General features: G+C 46.7%; 1 protein-coding gene across 2 annotated transcripts in view; it reads left to right on the plus strand.

The window, feature by feature from the left end:
* The first annotated feature begins 4,682 nt into the window (after positions 1-4,682).
* Positions 4,683-16,573, plus strand: part of UBTD2 (ubiquitin domain containing 2) — a 50,015-nt gene continuing 38,124 nt past the window's right edge. For both annotated transcript variants that reach the window (XR_010466091.1, XM_065029508.1), the window contains exon 1: positions 4,683-4,843. Coding sequence is in view for 1 of the 2 variants with exons in the window: in XM_065029508.1 (XP_064885580.1) it covers positions 4,774-4,843 (70 nt within the window). In the remaining variant the exon portion in view is untranslated. The remainder of the gene's footprint in view (positions 4,844-16,573) is intronic.

A 16,573-nucleotide genomic window follows, 5' to 3' on the forward strand; every position in this document is an offset into this window, starting at 1 on the left:
CGCCTGTTACTCTACCGGTACGATTCTTCCTTCCCAATATGGAGAAAACCCCTCTGCCAACAGACTAACAGCAATTGGGAGGCCACATTGCACCTGGGGTCTCTCTCATTCCAGCATCCAGCTTTCAGCACCAGCTGCATCCCGAGGAGGTGCAGCCAGCCCTGCAGCAGGTACAGAGGAGCCAGGACACCCCTGAGGTGCCTTCAGCTCCACGTATGGAGCTCTGCAAGCTTTGCAGAGTCCTGGGTCATTACGCATTTCTTCCATTCTTTACTCAGTTACACATTCCTGAATCAGCTCTGGCTTCCCCCGTTCTCATTGCTAGTATATGCTTTCATTCTTGCACAACAACAACAAAAAGGAAATCCAAATCTCTTACCCTGTTTCCTCTCACTTATTCATGGCCACAGATATTTCTATCATGCACCCTGCTATGCTAAACCACATTCTACACCCCCATGTCTTCCCTTTGAAACCTCAGTGTCCTTTCGGGTAGAGAAACAGGATCCTGGGTGAGCCATCCAGATACCAAATGCAATATTGATAATTGTAGTACACGCAGAAATGGTAATAACATAACCCACTTGTGTGGCCTCTCCTTCTGCGCTGGTTCAGTGACCCAGCAGCCCATAAAACAGCTCCTGCTGCATCAGTTTGCGGGTGGGGTCGGACCCACATCCACGCTTGATCTCTTTGTCCTGCTGCCACTAATCCACTTCATTATTTAGCACCCGGACACATAACACTCCCGCACCCACCCAGGTAGAGAATCAATTCAAATGCGGCTGAAAGAGGAGGAGAACTTGTCCACAAGCAGCAGGTCGTAATGAGATACGATTCTCACGGCTCCTAGCGCAGCCGATTAGCACTTCACATGCTACAAGAGTACGGTTCGCTCAGCTTTGAAAAGAAAACTTAAATCCAATGCTGCAACAATAACAGCAGGATGTGAACAACTGCTTGGCTGCAGATTAGCAAGGGAGCGATACTCTTTGAATGTTGTCGGAATAATTAAAACCAAAAATCGCTTAAAACGTGCAATTAATTTCTTTTGTCTGTACCGAGCGTCTCGGTGTGCAGTCAGGAAATTCGCCACAGGAGGGAAGCAGCGTTTCACTTTTGTTTCTTTCGTTTTCAAGGCGATTTTTCATATTTGACCATTGGGTAAAGCTCCCTGAAGTGACAAAGCAATAAATATCAACCGGGAAGATTCAGAGAATTTAAGTTGACAGGAGCTGGTTGAGACAGTGGGTTAAAACACCCTGCTTTCAGAACAGCTTGCAGAATTCAGCATTTATTGAAAATGAGAAGCATCTTTAAAGGCAGGAGCAGCAATAAAGCTGTCATGAATCAGAAAATGAAAGCGGACAGCTCAATTGCCAGCTGCCTGCGTGCCTGTCAGCACAGCACCTGCCGGTCAACACCTCGTACTTTCAGATATATGGTCCCTCTACCCAGTTAAAAAATGAATTTGTAAATTCTTGATTTCCAGTGCAGACAAAAAATTGAACATGTAGTGGAATTGCTTATACACCTACTGCCTGAAGTTAGAGCAACTCTTTTCCCACAGAAATTAAGCGTTTGAGAGACACAACAAAATTCTGGTTTTAAAGATGTGAATGAAGGGAGAAATATCTGACTAAACTCTGGACTGATTAATTTATCCATTTTCAAGGTTTCAGGCTAAAAAGCAAAATATTTGCACAGTTGCTGTAAAGTCACATCAGTACTGAAATGCCCAAGGAAAAATGAGTCTTTCCCCTCCCAGGCCGTTGGCAGAGGGTGGTGCCGCTGGTACCTTCTGGCCTCTGGGGCTCCTGCAAAGTGAAACTGCCAGCAAGGAATATTTGGGGGAATTTCATGGGTTCCTGCAGCAGAACCCACCACCCCTGGAGATTCCAACCATTATCTGTGATGCTGCACCATTAAATAGCATTTTTTAGCCTTTCCAGTGATGCCTTTTCTACAGCAATCAAGGAGAGAAACCACAGAGCTCTGCAGAAACGTCCAAAGGAAAGCTGAAGTATCACCATTCCTCCTGTTATTAACAGAGAAGACATACAGAAGCTGCCAAAGCAGTCCACAGGAGCAGGCGTTGGGCTTCGCAGAGGTCCTGATGGGGTCACATCTCTGTGCAGTAGATTTCTTCCCCTTGGTCATTCCAGGAAAACAAACTCCACTCGGTTTAGCATCGTTCCCACACAGCTTTGCAGTCTCTAGGTGGTGGAGACTGATCCCAGTCGCCTTGGTGTGGCTTTCTAAGGGATGGATTACATTAGTTTGCAATCGGCCTAAAAACAATCGCTGGTGGGAATTTTGGAATGGCAGCCAGCGCTCCTCAAAACCGCATCTGACTGTGAGTGCTGCGCATCACGTGGGGCAGGGAAACCTCCACCACGTCGCCTGTGAAAACGGGGCTACAGCCTCATTAGCTTTCAGGGAGAGCCATGCAGAAGTACATCTGAAAATAGCAACTTGCTGAATTTCTTCAGACTCTCTGAGGAGAAAGATGGGCTCAGCATCACACAGCGGTTGGACTCCATGGTCCTTTCCTGCTTCTGCTTCCTGCAGGATCTTTGGCAAATAGCCTCATCTCTCGTGTCTCCCTTTCTCATCTGTCAAAAGATGAAAGAGATCTGGGTAGACTTTCACTGTAAGTGATAAGACTTCAATACTACACTTCTGGGTAGCACTGATAAAAAATCCAAATGTTGATGCCTGAGACAGAAGTTTCAGCATTGGTGCAATTTGCCAGCATCTCATACTAGTTCCCACGCAAGGATGAATCATCAGAGAACAGGGATGTATCATACAGTATCATCATGTGATGGCAAAACCCACCACCATTGACTGCAAGCAAACTGTGAGATCCCAGCTGGAGAGAAAAACTGGTGAAGAGTACAAAATATTTGAATATATAGGAATACAAATGTAGATCCACTTAGGGATTCTCTACATGCTGCATTACCTTGGGCCACGAACCCACCACTCTGGCCCTTCTAGTACAACATGCAGTCCAGCACCTTGTGCCCAAACAAAATCCTTCAGCTGTTTGCACCGTTGGGTTTATGACCCACAAAGAATAATTTCCAACCATAGAGGGTAGTTGTACCTATATGGAACAGTCAATTCACTGCACCATTTAATTTGTGAAATGACATTTCTGATCTTCAAAGTGTTTTACATCCCACATATTGCAGGCAGTTAACAAGTAATAAAGAGTAAGAATTAATTAATCCTAGCCATACACCCAAGAGATATGTAGACAAACATTAATCTACTGATAGAAATAGAGCAACCGAGGTTATGTGACTTGTCCAAGGCCACAGTGGGTGTCTAGGGCAGAGCCGAGATGAGAGCACAGAAACTCGGATTGCAAAGTTCAGTCCTTGCCTCCTGTGAAGCTTATTTTGAGAAGGAATATAATTTTCAAAAGAGATAATACATTTAGAAAAAGTCTTGGTTTGTCTTTTGCACTTTATGAGCACCTTGCAAGTGCTTCCTCTTACCTGGGGTCAGACAGTAAATATTGACTTCGGCCCATCTCGAGTGTTTATATACACACCAGCACATATATGTATGTTTTACAAACAGTGTGAGTGGAGAGCAACAATGTATCTTATGAAAGAGTTCAGTACCAAATACCAGAATAACAAGTGCTGATGTGCTATTGCAAGGCTCAGTTTGGTTTTCTGCTCTTTTACTCATCAGAGCATTGAGCTCTCTTTGTAGCAGAGCTTGTGTGGAGCCCAGAGCTGTTACTACGCTTTATTTTTTGCACTATTTCTCAGTGTTCGGACTTACTGCTGGTTGGTTCAAAGATCGTCAATACATCTGAGAGTGTATGAACCCTAACTCCCTGAACCCATGTCAAGATTGCTGCTGAAACAATATAAGCCGTTGCAGCCCTAAGTGCACAGAAGTAATTTTTTTCTTCTCAGAGGACTGAAGTCAGGTGCTGATTGACCAAGAAGCAGTGACTTTGTTTAGTTTTTATTTTAATTTAAACAGGCAGTCTGTGAACACAAGAGGTGGTTGGATTATTAGGAGGATACAGATTTATCTCTGGGTGCGTGGGTACTTTATTTCCATGTGCAGATGAAATGCGGGAGAGCACGGGAAAACCCGAAACGGCACAGTGAGGAAAAGTAAATACATCTCGCCGCCTGAGGCCCAGCGACCCAGCCAGGCGGGCCCTGCTCCCCGACCCTTGCGCCCTCCGAGCCCGAAGCCGCCCGGGGCCGCTCGGCAGCGCTGCCCGCAGCCGCGGCCGCCGGACCCCGCAACCCCAGACGAAGCCCGCGGCCCTCGACCTCCCCCCCCGGCTGCCCTGTGCCAGCGGCCCGATCCCTGCGGCGGGGCCGATCGCGACGCCCCAGGGCCGTCCGCCAACTTCCACTGGGGCTTCGCCCTGTCCCGCGGGGCCGCCGAGCCCGCTCGGGGATGAGGTGCGGCCGCGGGCTCGGCGGCCTCGGGGCCGCGTTCAGGCCCTGCCCGGCCCGGCCCGCGGGGCGCCTCAGCACAGGGCCAGGCGGACCGGCGGGCCTGCCCGGTGCGGGCCGGGACCAGGGCGAGCCCGAAGCCGGGGCGGGCCCCGGCGGGCCGGAGGCGGAGCCGGGCGGCGGGAGGAGGCCGCGCCTCGGGGGCGGTGTTGCAGACCGAGGAGGCGGCTCCGAAGCCACCGCGCCTGCCCGGCCGGCGGCGGAGCTCGGCTACAGGGGGAGGGGGGTGGGGGGGCGGCTCGGCGGCGGGTCTGCGGGCCGGGCGGGCCCCATGGGCGGGTGTGTGGGCTCCCACCACGACTCCTCGGGCAGCCTCAACGAGAACTCGGACGGCACCGGAGGTGAGTGCCGGACCCCGGGGGTGGGTGGGGGGAGCCGGGCGGGCCGCCCCCGGCGCCGCGGGGGGACCCCGGGGCGGGCGCTGCGGGCCGGGGCCTGCGGCGGGGACGAGCCGGGCGGCGGGCGGGGGAACCGCGCTGGCCTCGCTGGCCTCGGGGCGCCGCGCCCGCCTCCTCCCCCTCCCCGCGCCCGGCCCCGGTGCGGCTGCCCGGGCCGTAACTTTCCCGGGGCGGTGGGAGTGCGCGGGGGCCGCGCTGGGCTCCCCCGGCCGGCACACACCCCCGGGGCTCGGCGGGGGCCGGGCGGGCGCAGCCCCGCGGGCAGGGCGGCCCCGCTGTGGTTGGGGCTCCGCGGAGCGGCCTCTCGGCCGGCCTGGGCGGCTGCTGAAATAGAGACCGGCCGGGGAAAGGGCCTGCCTGGGGCTCCCAAACTTTGTTTTCCTTGGGCTCAGCTCCTTGTGGTGTGCGGAAAAGAATTATTCAGACAACTTAGATCCTGGCACTGCTGCGGGTTGGTTTGTTTGTTTCTTTTTATTTGCTCCAAGTAACATGGATGCTTTCCTCCAGCCAAAATTAACCATGCTAAATAATCAATTTCCAGCGACTTCAGATGCTGGAGCAGCCGAGTGTTGAGGTGCACACCTACTGAGCAAGTGTGGCTTGTGTGGAAACTGCTGCAGTGGAAGCGGCTTTTACCCTTGTGTTTTTCTCTACCTAAATGTGTGAATGATTGCTTTTTCAACGGCCTTGGGTTTGTGGACCCCTGATGTTCTCCTGCTGAGCTGTATATGCTTTATAGTCATTTAAAGGCAGCCTACCAACGGGAAACTTGACTTATAAGTAGTCCTCACACATGCAGGGTCCATAGATTTCAGGTTGAAAATTGCTGACCTAGGTCCACGTTTTCCCATGTGCCTTATGCAATATTATTTATCAGCCTGGTTTCATTTCAGATGCCCCAGCTGGTGGGTGTTCTGTCATATCAGTGACTTTGCTGTCATTCCATAATGTAAAAAAATGCAGCACTTACAATTATATCTGAAGCAGCCACCTGCTGATTAATACCAGATAGAAATACCAGAAAGTCCAGCTGCTAAGAAGTGTGTAGGATGTAGTCACATCGTTGTCATTAAAAGGAATTTTACAGCTGTGACTAGTATGAGTCTTCCTTACTCTTTTCCGTTATTGAAAAAAAAAAGGGGGGGTGGGGGGGAAGAAGTGGGTTATCTAAAATGCATCTGTATTAAGAGGACTTATCAACCAGTAAAAAAATGCAAGAGTTTGAGTGTGGAAAGGATCAGAGCATATTAGAAGTAGAAGAAAAAGAATGGCAGGAATCATCACATACCCAAGAAATCTTGATCAGAAAATACCGTGAAAAGCTACGCCGACGTTTGTTCCTAAACCTGCTTCAGCAGCTAGGTGTTATGAGGTGAGATCATGTCACAGAAATAACCTCGCTTTAATTTCCTCACTCTTATCTTGCCTGTGCTGCCGAATGAATGAGATGATAGGAGGGAAAAAATATCAAGAGTTTGGCTGATATTGTAGAACAGTGTTTTGACACAGGCGGTAGCGGTGCGTGGGGTGGGCAGTATCCATCCAAGGGTCGTCGGGTGCTGTCCTGGATGGACCAGCTGGGAGCGCGTTTCTGCTTGGTGTTTACGCGCCGGGACACGCTGCTGTTTTGGGGTTAAATAACCTATTGTGCTTAGTGCGTTGGAACAGCAGCTGGCTTTTTTGAGATGTAAGAGATGTGAAATGCATGTCAGCTGGCTCGTGTTGATTCATGCTCTAAGGATAATGTTCCTTAAGGTTGTCTCGCTGAAGTGAGAAGTGATGAAATTTCAGTTGAATTATGGGCTTCTTAGGACTGTCTTAAACCATCAGCTCCAGTGTGCAATAGCCTGTTTTGTAACATTACGTATCTGTTCCTGCCTTTCAACAAGAAAAGGGGGTGTAGGTTAAGCTGAAAGAACCTCAGAATATCTTTTATAAATCCAACACCTGAGATGTCAAAGTCCAGTCTGCACTAATTCTCTTGGCTTTACAATATCTGCAAACGTGCTCATGCCAAGTATGAAATGTAACTTGCTCTCTCAAGAGAGAGCGTGTGTCTTGAGGTATCAGCAAGTGAGCCAGCTGAAGCACAAGCACACACGATGTGGTGGTGACTGGACCTGTGCAGAAAGGTGGTTTATTCCTGTTTCCCATATAAGGCTCATTTCCTCCAGCTCCTGAGCTGTGACCTGCCTTGGTGTGTTCACTTGCAGGTTGCTGTCAATGAGCACGGCCAGATCATTTATAAATCTCAGGAAGGTATTTTGGAACAGGAACATCTCACTTCTGACCAGAGTGTTCCCAGTGCTGGACTGATTTGGGGGAGGCTTCATCTTTTCCCCAGACTGGAAAAGTTTTTGGAGAATTACAAGTAGTCAAGTGATTGATTAGATGGTAATAGCTGCACTTGATGCTGTGTCAAAGTGGGAGCTGCGTCTCCAATCTGATTCATACCGGTCTCAATCTATTAGAGTCCTGTGAGGAGCTGGTGGAATCTCGCTCAGTTGTGTCACTGGAGTTGAGACGAGGATTTGTCACATCCCGGTATTCTCCTCGGTCCTTTTGTCAATCAGTGGCACTTCCCATTAGTTCTGTGCTGCTTGGCAGAGCTGACAGTGTGCCCTGACCGCTTGGGCTTCCTTTGTCTTTTACCGGGGGTATTTTTCAAGGTCAAGATGCTCGCGTGTATCCAGAGAGTCTTTTCATATACTCAGGTGTGTCTCTGTGCGTAATTTTGAGTTAATAAAACATACTAGCTCTCCTACATGTATACCAGCTTATTGCACGTTTCTGTTTGCATTGACCGAAGCAGGAGGAGTCTGTTCCTTAACAAGAATTAAACAGATGCTCCTCTGCCCATCCTGCTGGAAGTGAAATGGGCTTTGCAGATTGGTACCAGCTGTTTCATTAGAGCTGCTCTTTTTAGCAAGTTTGCATTTTGACAGAACACTGTTTGTTCTAATTGGGAAAAAGTTCCTGTCTCGATGCTTGGTGCATTGTAGTCCAGTGCAGCTCTCTTGTGGTGGGTGGGAGTCCTGGACGGTGAGATTGATTTATTGGTGACACTTTAAAGGAGATAGGAAGAAGAATAAATGATGATCGTTAAGTGCTCTATAGACACAGTGTGTTGTTTGGGTCTTTTTTTCCCCATCCCTTTAGCTCAGCTGTCTCCCAGCAGATATTCCAAGCTTTCAGGAGCCCAGCACTACACTTGTTTGCTGTGTCTCACCAAAGGTGACCGAATTTCTGCAGGATGGTGAGACTGGGGGAGAAAGAGCTGTTCTCTGGCCGCTTACAGGTTGAATTCTTCTGTTGTGTGTTCAGAAGAGCATCGGGTTTGGAGTTAAGTGCTGGAAAACTGTGTTTGTGCCTATAAGAAAGGTTTAAGAGCTGATCAGGTATGTTCAGACGAGCACAAACAGGAGAACTTGCATTGCCAGCTTGCCATCCCCACAGACAAGTCCTTTTTGGAGGGTCGTCTTAAATTTGTTTTCTTTCTTTGGAGGGGAACAACAGGAAGGAAAAGGACAAACAAACAGGTTCATTTTCTGGCAAACTCTTACCCCTTTTAGAAGTTGCGTATTACTTTGTCTTGGTAAATTTCAGCAAGGCAGTTATTTGTGTGGAATAAGGAAAGGGCAGGAGATCCTGTTTCTAGGAGTATGGGCATGACAAGTCATTACCGATTAAGCCTTTGGGCTGCCGCTGTCCGACTGCCGCTGCGCTCTCCTTGCCGTGATGTTCGCCTGCCTGCCGGTGTTCTTATCACCCTTCTTTCTTAGAAAAGACGGTGATTCTGGTTGAAATCTGTCGTCTTTACTTCTGCCCCATCATCCAGCAGTGATAACAGGGACGAGCGGAAATAGGGCTGCTCATTTGACTGATGTGCCAGAACAGGAGTTTATTAAAAATACAAGTTCCTCCCGCAGTATTTGATGCAGCGCTAGAGCTTCATTGACTTTGAGAGAGCCAAATATTGTGCTCAATCGCTGCGTTTGGTAGTTGGACAGCAACTTCTTAAATATTTCCTTTGCAGTGCTGCACATCACATGTCCAATTTGAAGTTACAATAACTGCTTTCATGGTGCTTCCATGGAAGAGTGACCAAGGGAATTTGCATATTAAGCAGTCAGATTTGTTGCTCACAATTGGACTAATACACTAGGGCTATGCACAGCTTGCACAGGGGCTTAAACAAGCGTCTCATGACCAAGCAGTTAAGACATTTGGTGCCTAGCCCGGCTATGGGGGCACACAAAGGATCTCCCGCGCCCACGTCGCCTTTTGCAGCGTTTTGTGTTGGTTGGTCGTGGTTGATGATGTGCATGTCTGTGCTGGGCTTTCATTCCCCACTGAAAGAGGTGGCTCTGGACTTGAGGTGGTCCCTGCTGAGTCCCTGAAATGCTGCGCTAAATCAATCAATAATGTAATATTACATCAGAGCTGGTGTGACCCCTCGAGGTTATTAGGGTCTGTGTGTGGATCTTCTGCTGAGAACACCTGGTAATTCAGTCCCAGGGATTTTTCTACCGGATGGTATGATGCTTTTAATTTATAAACTAATAGACTTTGTTTTATTTTCAGGTGATAACAAGTAACTCCTAGAAAATGAAAGAAAGTGTTATTTTTAGTGTTAATAAGGGCTGACAAACGCAGCTGTTGAGTTTCCTTTTTGGCATTGTTCCTCCATGTAATTGTTTGTTTGGTTTCTAGACGAAGTGATTTGTTTTAATTTCTTGATTTGGGATTTCAGTGTTGAAAGCAACAACATCCTCCTTCACTGAATATTAAATATAATAATGGAACATTCATTCTGCTTTGGAGATTTTTGATAAATGGAAAATATTATTAGTTGCCTGTTTGAATAAACTCTAAAACGTAATGATCCACTCTTATTGCAGCAGGTAATAGGATAGCTATTATTTTTCATGTGAATGTTGAATAGTGTAATTCATGAGTCACAAATTATAATACAGTTGAAGCTGGAAACAAAGCTTATTCTGCTAGTTAAATTGTGCCAATTCCTGCAGGTCTTCTTGCAGGTACAGAGAAGGACCGAGGTGGCTACAGCTGGTGCGGTCACCCAGCTCTTGGGGGGAAAAAAGGAAGAAAATAAATATGTGAAAAACTTCTGTGTTTGAGAAATGAACACAACTGTTCCTTTGGTTTCGAAGCAAAAAATGACTGTAAATCTCACAGGGTTTGATGTAAAAAGTGCTTTCACTCTGTCCTGCAGACAAATGCTGTGTATAAAAATCAGGCACATCTTTAGGCAGTTGTTTCCAATTTGCTACCTCTGCTTCGCCGCCTTAATACTCAGACTTTTGATGCAAATACTGGCCTTCATGATCCTTTCAATTCTTTCTCACCAGATTAAAACCGACTCTGTGAGCGTGGCCGGGGGGTTGTGTCCGTCCTCCCCTGCAGAGAGTCCACCCAGCGGGCTTGCCCAGGCCCTGCTGTGCAGGAGAACATGGGGAGGACTGTTTTCCTTCCCGAGGTGCAGCTGGATGCTCGGCCCTGCGCTTCCCCCTCGCAGAGCTGCCGCCATCCCCGTCTGGCAAGGGAAGAGCGTTTGTGCCACCCAACAGCCAGGGTGAAGCAGGGTGGTCGGCGTGTGGCCTCTCATGGATTTGCAGTGTCTAAGTGGCAGCTTAAAAGCATGAGGCATTGGTTCACCTTCACCTTTCCCACATACAGGTGCTTTGGGTGCAGTTTATGTGGTTTATTGTCCCCAGCTGGAAGCTCTTTCCTTTGCAAAAGTCACGTTATGAAATCGAGCCTTTTAAATCTTGCGAATTCTGGTTTTAAACACTACTGCACTTAGCTGTAGTCATCATAATTGTAGTAAAAATAGAAAAAACAAGCGGATGAGGTGGATGTCCTAGGATGTCCTGCCTCTTTGGGATGCTGAAAGGCGCCGACCTTGGGTGATGAGTGTTGCACGTGTACAGTGGGGCTTCCAGTGGTGTCTGCTTGCTTTGTTTGGCACAAACCTGTGGGCTCTGGTTGCTCCCAGTGATGCGAAGCCTTTGGCACTTGAATTGCGACTTGGCAGGGCTGGTGGATCTGCATTGGGAGTGAGTGCGCGGGACACGTCGGATCCATTCGCCGGGGCAGCGTCTGTGCCACACTTGGCATGGGAGTGTGGAGAGAGCGACAGGGCTCGGTTATCCGGAATCGGGAGGGAAAGGCTGGGAAGTGACCCCTTCTGTGGAGCAGGTGGAGCACAAGGAAGAAGACAAAAGCTGGAGTCAGTAACCTGGTTTCTGGCCATTGACTGGAATGCTTTACTTGCACCCTGAGGTTTTCACTTACAACTTAATCTGCTGCCTATATGTTGTTTGGCTGAAATCTAGGGTTTGAAGAAAGAGAATTGTTTTGCTACTTGGGAAGCAAAAGAAGTGCAGGTTTAGGTTTTTTAAGAAGAAAAAACACCTGTAACTTTTTGCTCACATCAGGATTTTGTTTCCAGTGTGGAAAGTGTAGAATCTAATTCAGTGTTTCATACTGGGTTGGCACATCCAAAAGCAGCAAGTGCTCATTGCGCTGCTTGTACAGTCAATGGACAACACCTATAGCATCGGATGTAACTTGGTATCTTACCGTCTTGACCTGTGTGCAGTAAAATAAGCAGGCTGCCTAATGCGGTTTATTTAAGGTTCAGCTGGAACGTGAATTTTGCATTTGCTGTCTTCTGCTGACCCTGGGCAGATCTCGCGCTCTTGGTCAGGCAGGAGGTTTCTCCTTGCACACTCAGATGAGGTTTGTGCAAATGAGAGGTGGATAAAAGAAGGGGCAATGCAAACTGTCTAAAGGGGTTTTGTTCTGTTTTCCCACCGTTGAAGTAAATTACAAGCTACGTCTTAAGTGCTGAAGGGGGCTGGAGTTTCTTAGGCTACCTTAAATATTTAAAATGACATAAGTAGCCTGTCATCCTGAGACTTTGTAGTGCTGAGAGATGCAGGTTCTGCAGGTGATAAGTGCATGAGCAATTCTCATGTGCTATTAATTTCCAGGAGCTGTTCTACATCCATTTTACCTGTTAGGACCTATTAGGTAAAGCATTTGAAAATTATACTTCGTAAAGCAGAAATAGTGGTGGGGATGGGGATCCTTGCTGCCGTGCTTGCGTATTAAATCACTTAAACAGCTCCTCCCTTCATCCTTTTCTCAATGTCTGCTTCTCATCTCCTCCTTCCTTAGCAAACATGGTTTAAAAGGAAAAATTCAAAGCCCTGCTTGAAAGCCATTTGTGGGAGGAGATGGGCACAGCTCTGAAGAAATGATTCTTCACTTCTGTAGATACTCAGGTGTGCTGTAGGATTGTATATATGTGGATATATAAAAAGACATCCTTGTGCTGAAGGTTAGGTAGAAGGGAGGGGGTTTGGGGACTTTCTGATCCATCCCATGGTTTTACCGCATCTCAAACATGAAAGAAAAGGTGCTTTACAAATGGCAGTGAATGTGTCAGTAGTTTTCAGCAAGAACAGGAACTGCCCCGGGGGAAAGGATTAGAGACTAAAATGTATCATATGATGCTGTAGATTGCATGTTATCTTTGCACGTGTTTAATAGGGAAAGTTCACCCTTAAAACATACAGCTGTCCAATCTACTGTTATTGACACTTCTCTATAAATAACTAAACATTTACAGTTCATAACAACATACAGTTTAGAATAACTTATAATAAATGCAGGAACTATAAATAATTCTCTTGCCTGGGATGGCATCGGGAGCAGAGTACAGCGGCTTGGGGTTGGAAGCTTCCTAGCTTTTTAGTGTTAAAATTCAGCCATGTAGCTCAATTTCTGCTTCCACGCTGTGATCAAGGGCACTCTGGATTCATGAGCAGGTTCTCTCATGGCATTTACTTTGTCGTTTTACTTTTCCGCCACGGAACTATCATCTCCTGTGATTTCTTGTCTGTTTAGGTAAATACGGTCTTTTTGTAAAAGAGCACCTTCGAAATAGCAGGTAGAACTGCAGCTGCTGAATGCCATTTGTTTCTGCCAATTTTTTTCTTGGCAACCCGCTGCTGCTGGAGCACCTGAACCTCCTGTAGAGCATCAGCAATCACAGCGTAATGGCTGACTGGCGAAAAGGTAAATGGTTTGAGTAAAAATTGCTAATTCGCACACTTCATATGTCCTGCACAAAGTATTTCTTGGCAAAGGGGGAAACATTGTAAATGTCATAAATGCAGGACTTCTCAATTTCTTCGGAGTGGTTTCAGATGCATTTGCTTCATCTCTGATGCAAGTTAAAGCTGTGGATGTCAAAATAACGTCTTTGATGCAGGATGTTTAGCTTTCAGTTGGGCTTGCACCCGACAAAAGCATCTGAACCTCTATTGCATGAGCCACTGTGCTGCGTGTACGTACCCCATGGGGGACAAGAGGACCTGTCCTGTGTGCGGGAACGTGCTGGAAGTGGAGAGGGGGCACTCAGTGTCTCTGAACATGGAAGCGCGTTTTAGATGTTGTTTTGGTACAGGACCACACTGCAGGTACAAGTCCCACATCTACTGATCATCAGCTCTAGTTGCTCCAAGCTCGTTAACACACGGGCTGAAGCGAGGGTGAGAAGACACCAGCAATAAGCAGTTTGGAAGTGTTAACGGGAGGCAAAGCGTAGCACACGTGTTAAATAGTTTGGAAAGCATAAACGTTACGTGAAGCTTGGACTAACAATTTCCCCAGCTCTCGCTGGATGCATTCGCAAGCAGGCTATATTTGGCAGTTAAACATACGTTCAGATGAAGCTCAGCGCTCCAGTCCTTCACACCTCCACGTCGCAGCATCCTTCGCTGTGCCCGGATCCGGTCTGGAGCCTGTTTGGGACGCAATGCGAACACCCTGTGGGTGAGCAAATCCCATCCTTTGCCCCAGCATTCTATACATCCCGTGCATGTGATGAGCAGACCCCTTGAGCGCTGGAAGTCCCAGGTCCCAGCTGAGGGTTGGCACTTTACTTTAGGGGGTGAAGAAGGGAAAAGCCGTCAAATATCTAGTTAAACTTCTTTTTAAGAGTTGCAACTTGCTTGTGAATTGCATGTTGATGACTTGGCTCAGTAAAATACAGAACAGACTGATTTTTTTTTTCGCTATGTGCCCACAGAAGTACATTAAAAGAACATGGGTTGCTATAAATACAAGCAATTATCGAATAAAAATATGTGCTGTAAAGTGCTTATCAATATCAGATATTATTCTAAGGCAGGTTTAAATGCTCATTTGAGATAAGTTTTTCACATCTGTGGGCTTCCATTATATCTTCATCCAAACCTAAAACTTGTTCTGGTGCCAAAACAGCTTGAATTGCAACAGAAACCCACATGAGTATTGAAACCACGTTGCTCGATTAAAGTCACATGCTTTAAATCAGACATGTATTGTATAGACTCATGCTGATGTTACTCAATGCAACTTCCCATCGCTGCCTTAATAATATGACAGAAACAAGCGGATTCGTTGTACATATCCAGGACACTCCAGCTGCTGCAATGATATTACAGCACAAAAAATAGCTCCAGAAACACTATAGGCACGGGGTTTGGTTTTAACCAAAACTGCTTCGGAGTGGAACAAGGGAAAATGCATAATTTTAGTCTCTCTGGGAGAAAAAAGGAGCAGCAGCGTTGTCAGGACAAGTGGGCATGAGTATTGTGGTTTGGTATTGTAAAGCAATACCAGAATGAGAGTCCTTTAGGTTTAAATAATCCTCTACCTCTTGAACTGTGGCTCATGATACAGACTTTCTAAACCAATGTGAATGGGAAACAACAATCCAGCATGCAGAAAGATTGGCTGTAAACCTTGAAAAACAGTTTAACTGTATTTGGATGTTCCTTTTTAATGGTGTGAATCCCTGGGAAACAGCGTGTGGTTCAGAGTTGCCTGGGCCACCAATGCCTTGGAGAGATCGTGACATAAATAACGGCACGTGTCCACATCCAGGTTTCCATCACCTTTTCTACCTGTTGTTTCTTACGGAAAGAAATGTGACCAAAATACACTTTTAAAGGAAAACTTCACAGTTTCGTGACCTTGCATATCTCTCATGGATTCTGCCCTGCTGGTCTCTTCTTCAAACCCCATTTCTTTGTGGGAGATGCTCTTACAGCCGGAATTGTGCAATACCCGAGTACAAGTCATAGTCGGGGTCTCTGTTGTGCCAGCTCATGAATACAATAAACTGAACCAAAGGAACGATGCTGGCCCAGTCTGTTGTACATCTAATTCTCCGAAATACCATTTTTCTAGTCATTAGCTTTAAGTTGGGGAGGAGGACGAGAAGTCATGGTTTGTGATTGAATTACCACTCCAGTTTTTTTAGACAGCTTGGAAAGTGAAATATTCCACAGGTTTTTGGAGAGTCTGTGCCCAGCAGTGGGGAAAACATGGGATTTGGATTCCTTGTTCGTCTTTAACACTATGGGTGTCATGTAGTGCGTTTAGTTTAGCCCATCGCTTCACCTTGGAGTAGCGATTATGGCTGCAGAATGGGGGCTCTGAGCCCTCAGCCAGCCCAGGACATGGTCCGTCATCGTCGGTTCCCAGGGAGCAACTTTTTCTCAAGAATTTCTAAGTAATCGTATTTAAAGCAGCATTTACCACAGCTTCCTCAAAACACTGCATTGGAAAATAAGCAAGTATTTCTTCTGCGTTCCATATAACTGTTCATTTATGGAATTCACTTTTTTCTGGCTTTATCCATCCCGAAGAAGACAGGTATTTTATCTTAGGAATGTAAGTACTATTTTTTTACTCCAATTATGTTCTTTCTGATGATTATATTCAGAGAAAATCATATAAATGGTATGCCGCAGGACTATGGAAGAAATGATATTAGCATTTTATCTTACTGCAGTGGGAAACTTATTAGCAAGAGTTAATAATCTGCGTTGAGCTCCACTTTAGTTAGGAAAATATTACAGATGCTTGGGGGTGGGGAGGCAGCGTTTGGGTCCCGCCGGTGTCCTGCATTGTCATCATCTCTCGGCAGGTGACATCCAGAGAGATGCCAAGAGCGCTGCTATCCAACAGTCACACCTGTTGAAGGAATTGTTTTATTAAGGGGTGACAATTCGGCTTAAAACAAGGTTGTGCAAAGTTCAAGGTGGCGGTGCCGGCAGGGGCTTCTGTATTTGCTAGTTCAGTGCTGTGTCAAAAAGGATATTCTGTCTTAGAAATTCTACCGACTGATCTAATCTTGTCCTAAAGCTCTTTCAGGGCTGCCTGCTCGAGTGTGCTGTTGCTATCTGATCCCTCTGCCTGCCAAATTTCCAAGCTGAATTCATCTCCCGTTGATAAAGTGAACTTCTAGCTGCTCAGGGCACTCACCTCCCTTCCTTCACATGTCTCACTTCGTTATTAGAAATTAACGTGAGGGTTTTTTACAGCTGAAGGATCTCTCCTATGCAATTCAGATTTAGGCGTCCGCACCGTTTATTTTCTTGTTCTTATTTTGAAACTTTCCAGCTTTCACTTGTTTATGCTGAAGGCCAATAAATAAGGAATCGTTTCTCTCGCAAAACAAATATTTTTGTTTCAAGGTATTTCAGTGCAGATTCTTATGTGTTAAAATCAGTTTTCATGCTAACTAGTGAGCTCTTTTCAGCAAAAGAGTATAGAAAGCCAGTCGTTAGTCTGATTACAGAAGAATAG

Source organism: Columba livia, chromosome 14 (genome assembly GCF_036013475.1).
Source record: "Columba livia isolate bColLiv1 breed racing homer chromosome 14, bColLiv1.pat.W.v2, whole genome shotgun sequence".
Taxonomy (NCBI): Eukaryota; Metazoa; Chordata; class Aves; order Columbiformes; family Columbidae; genus Columba; species Columba livia.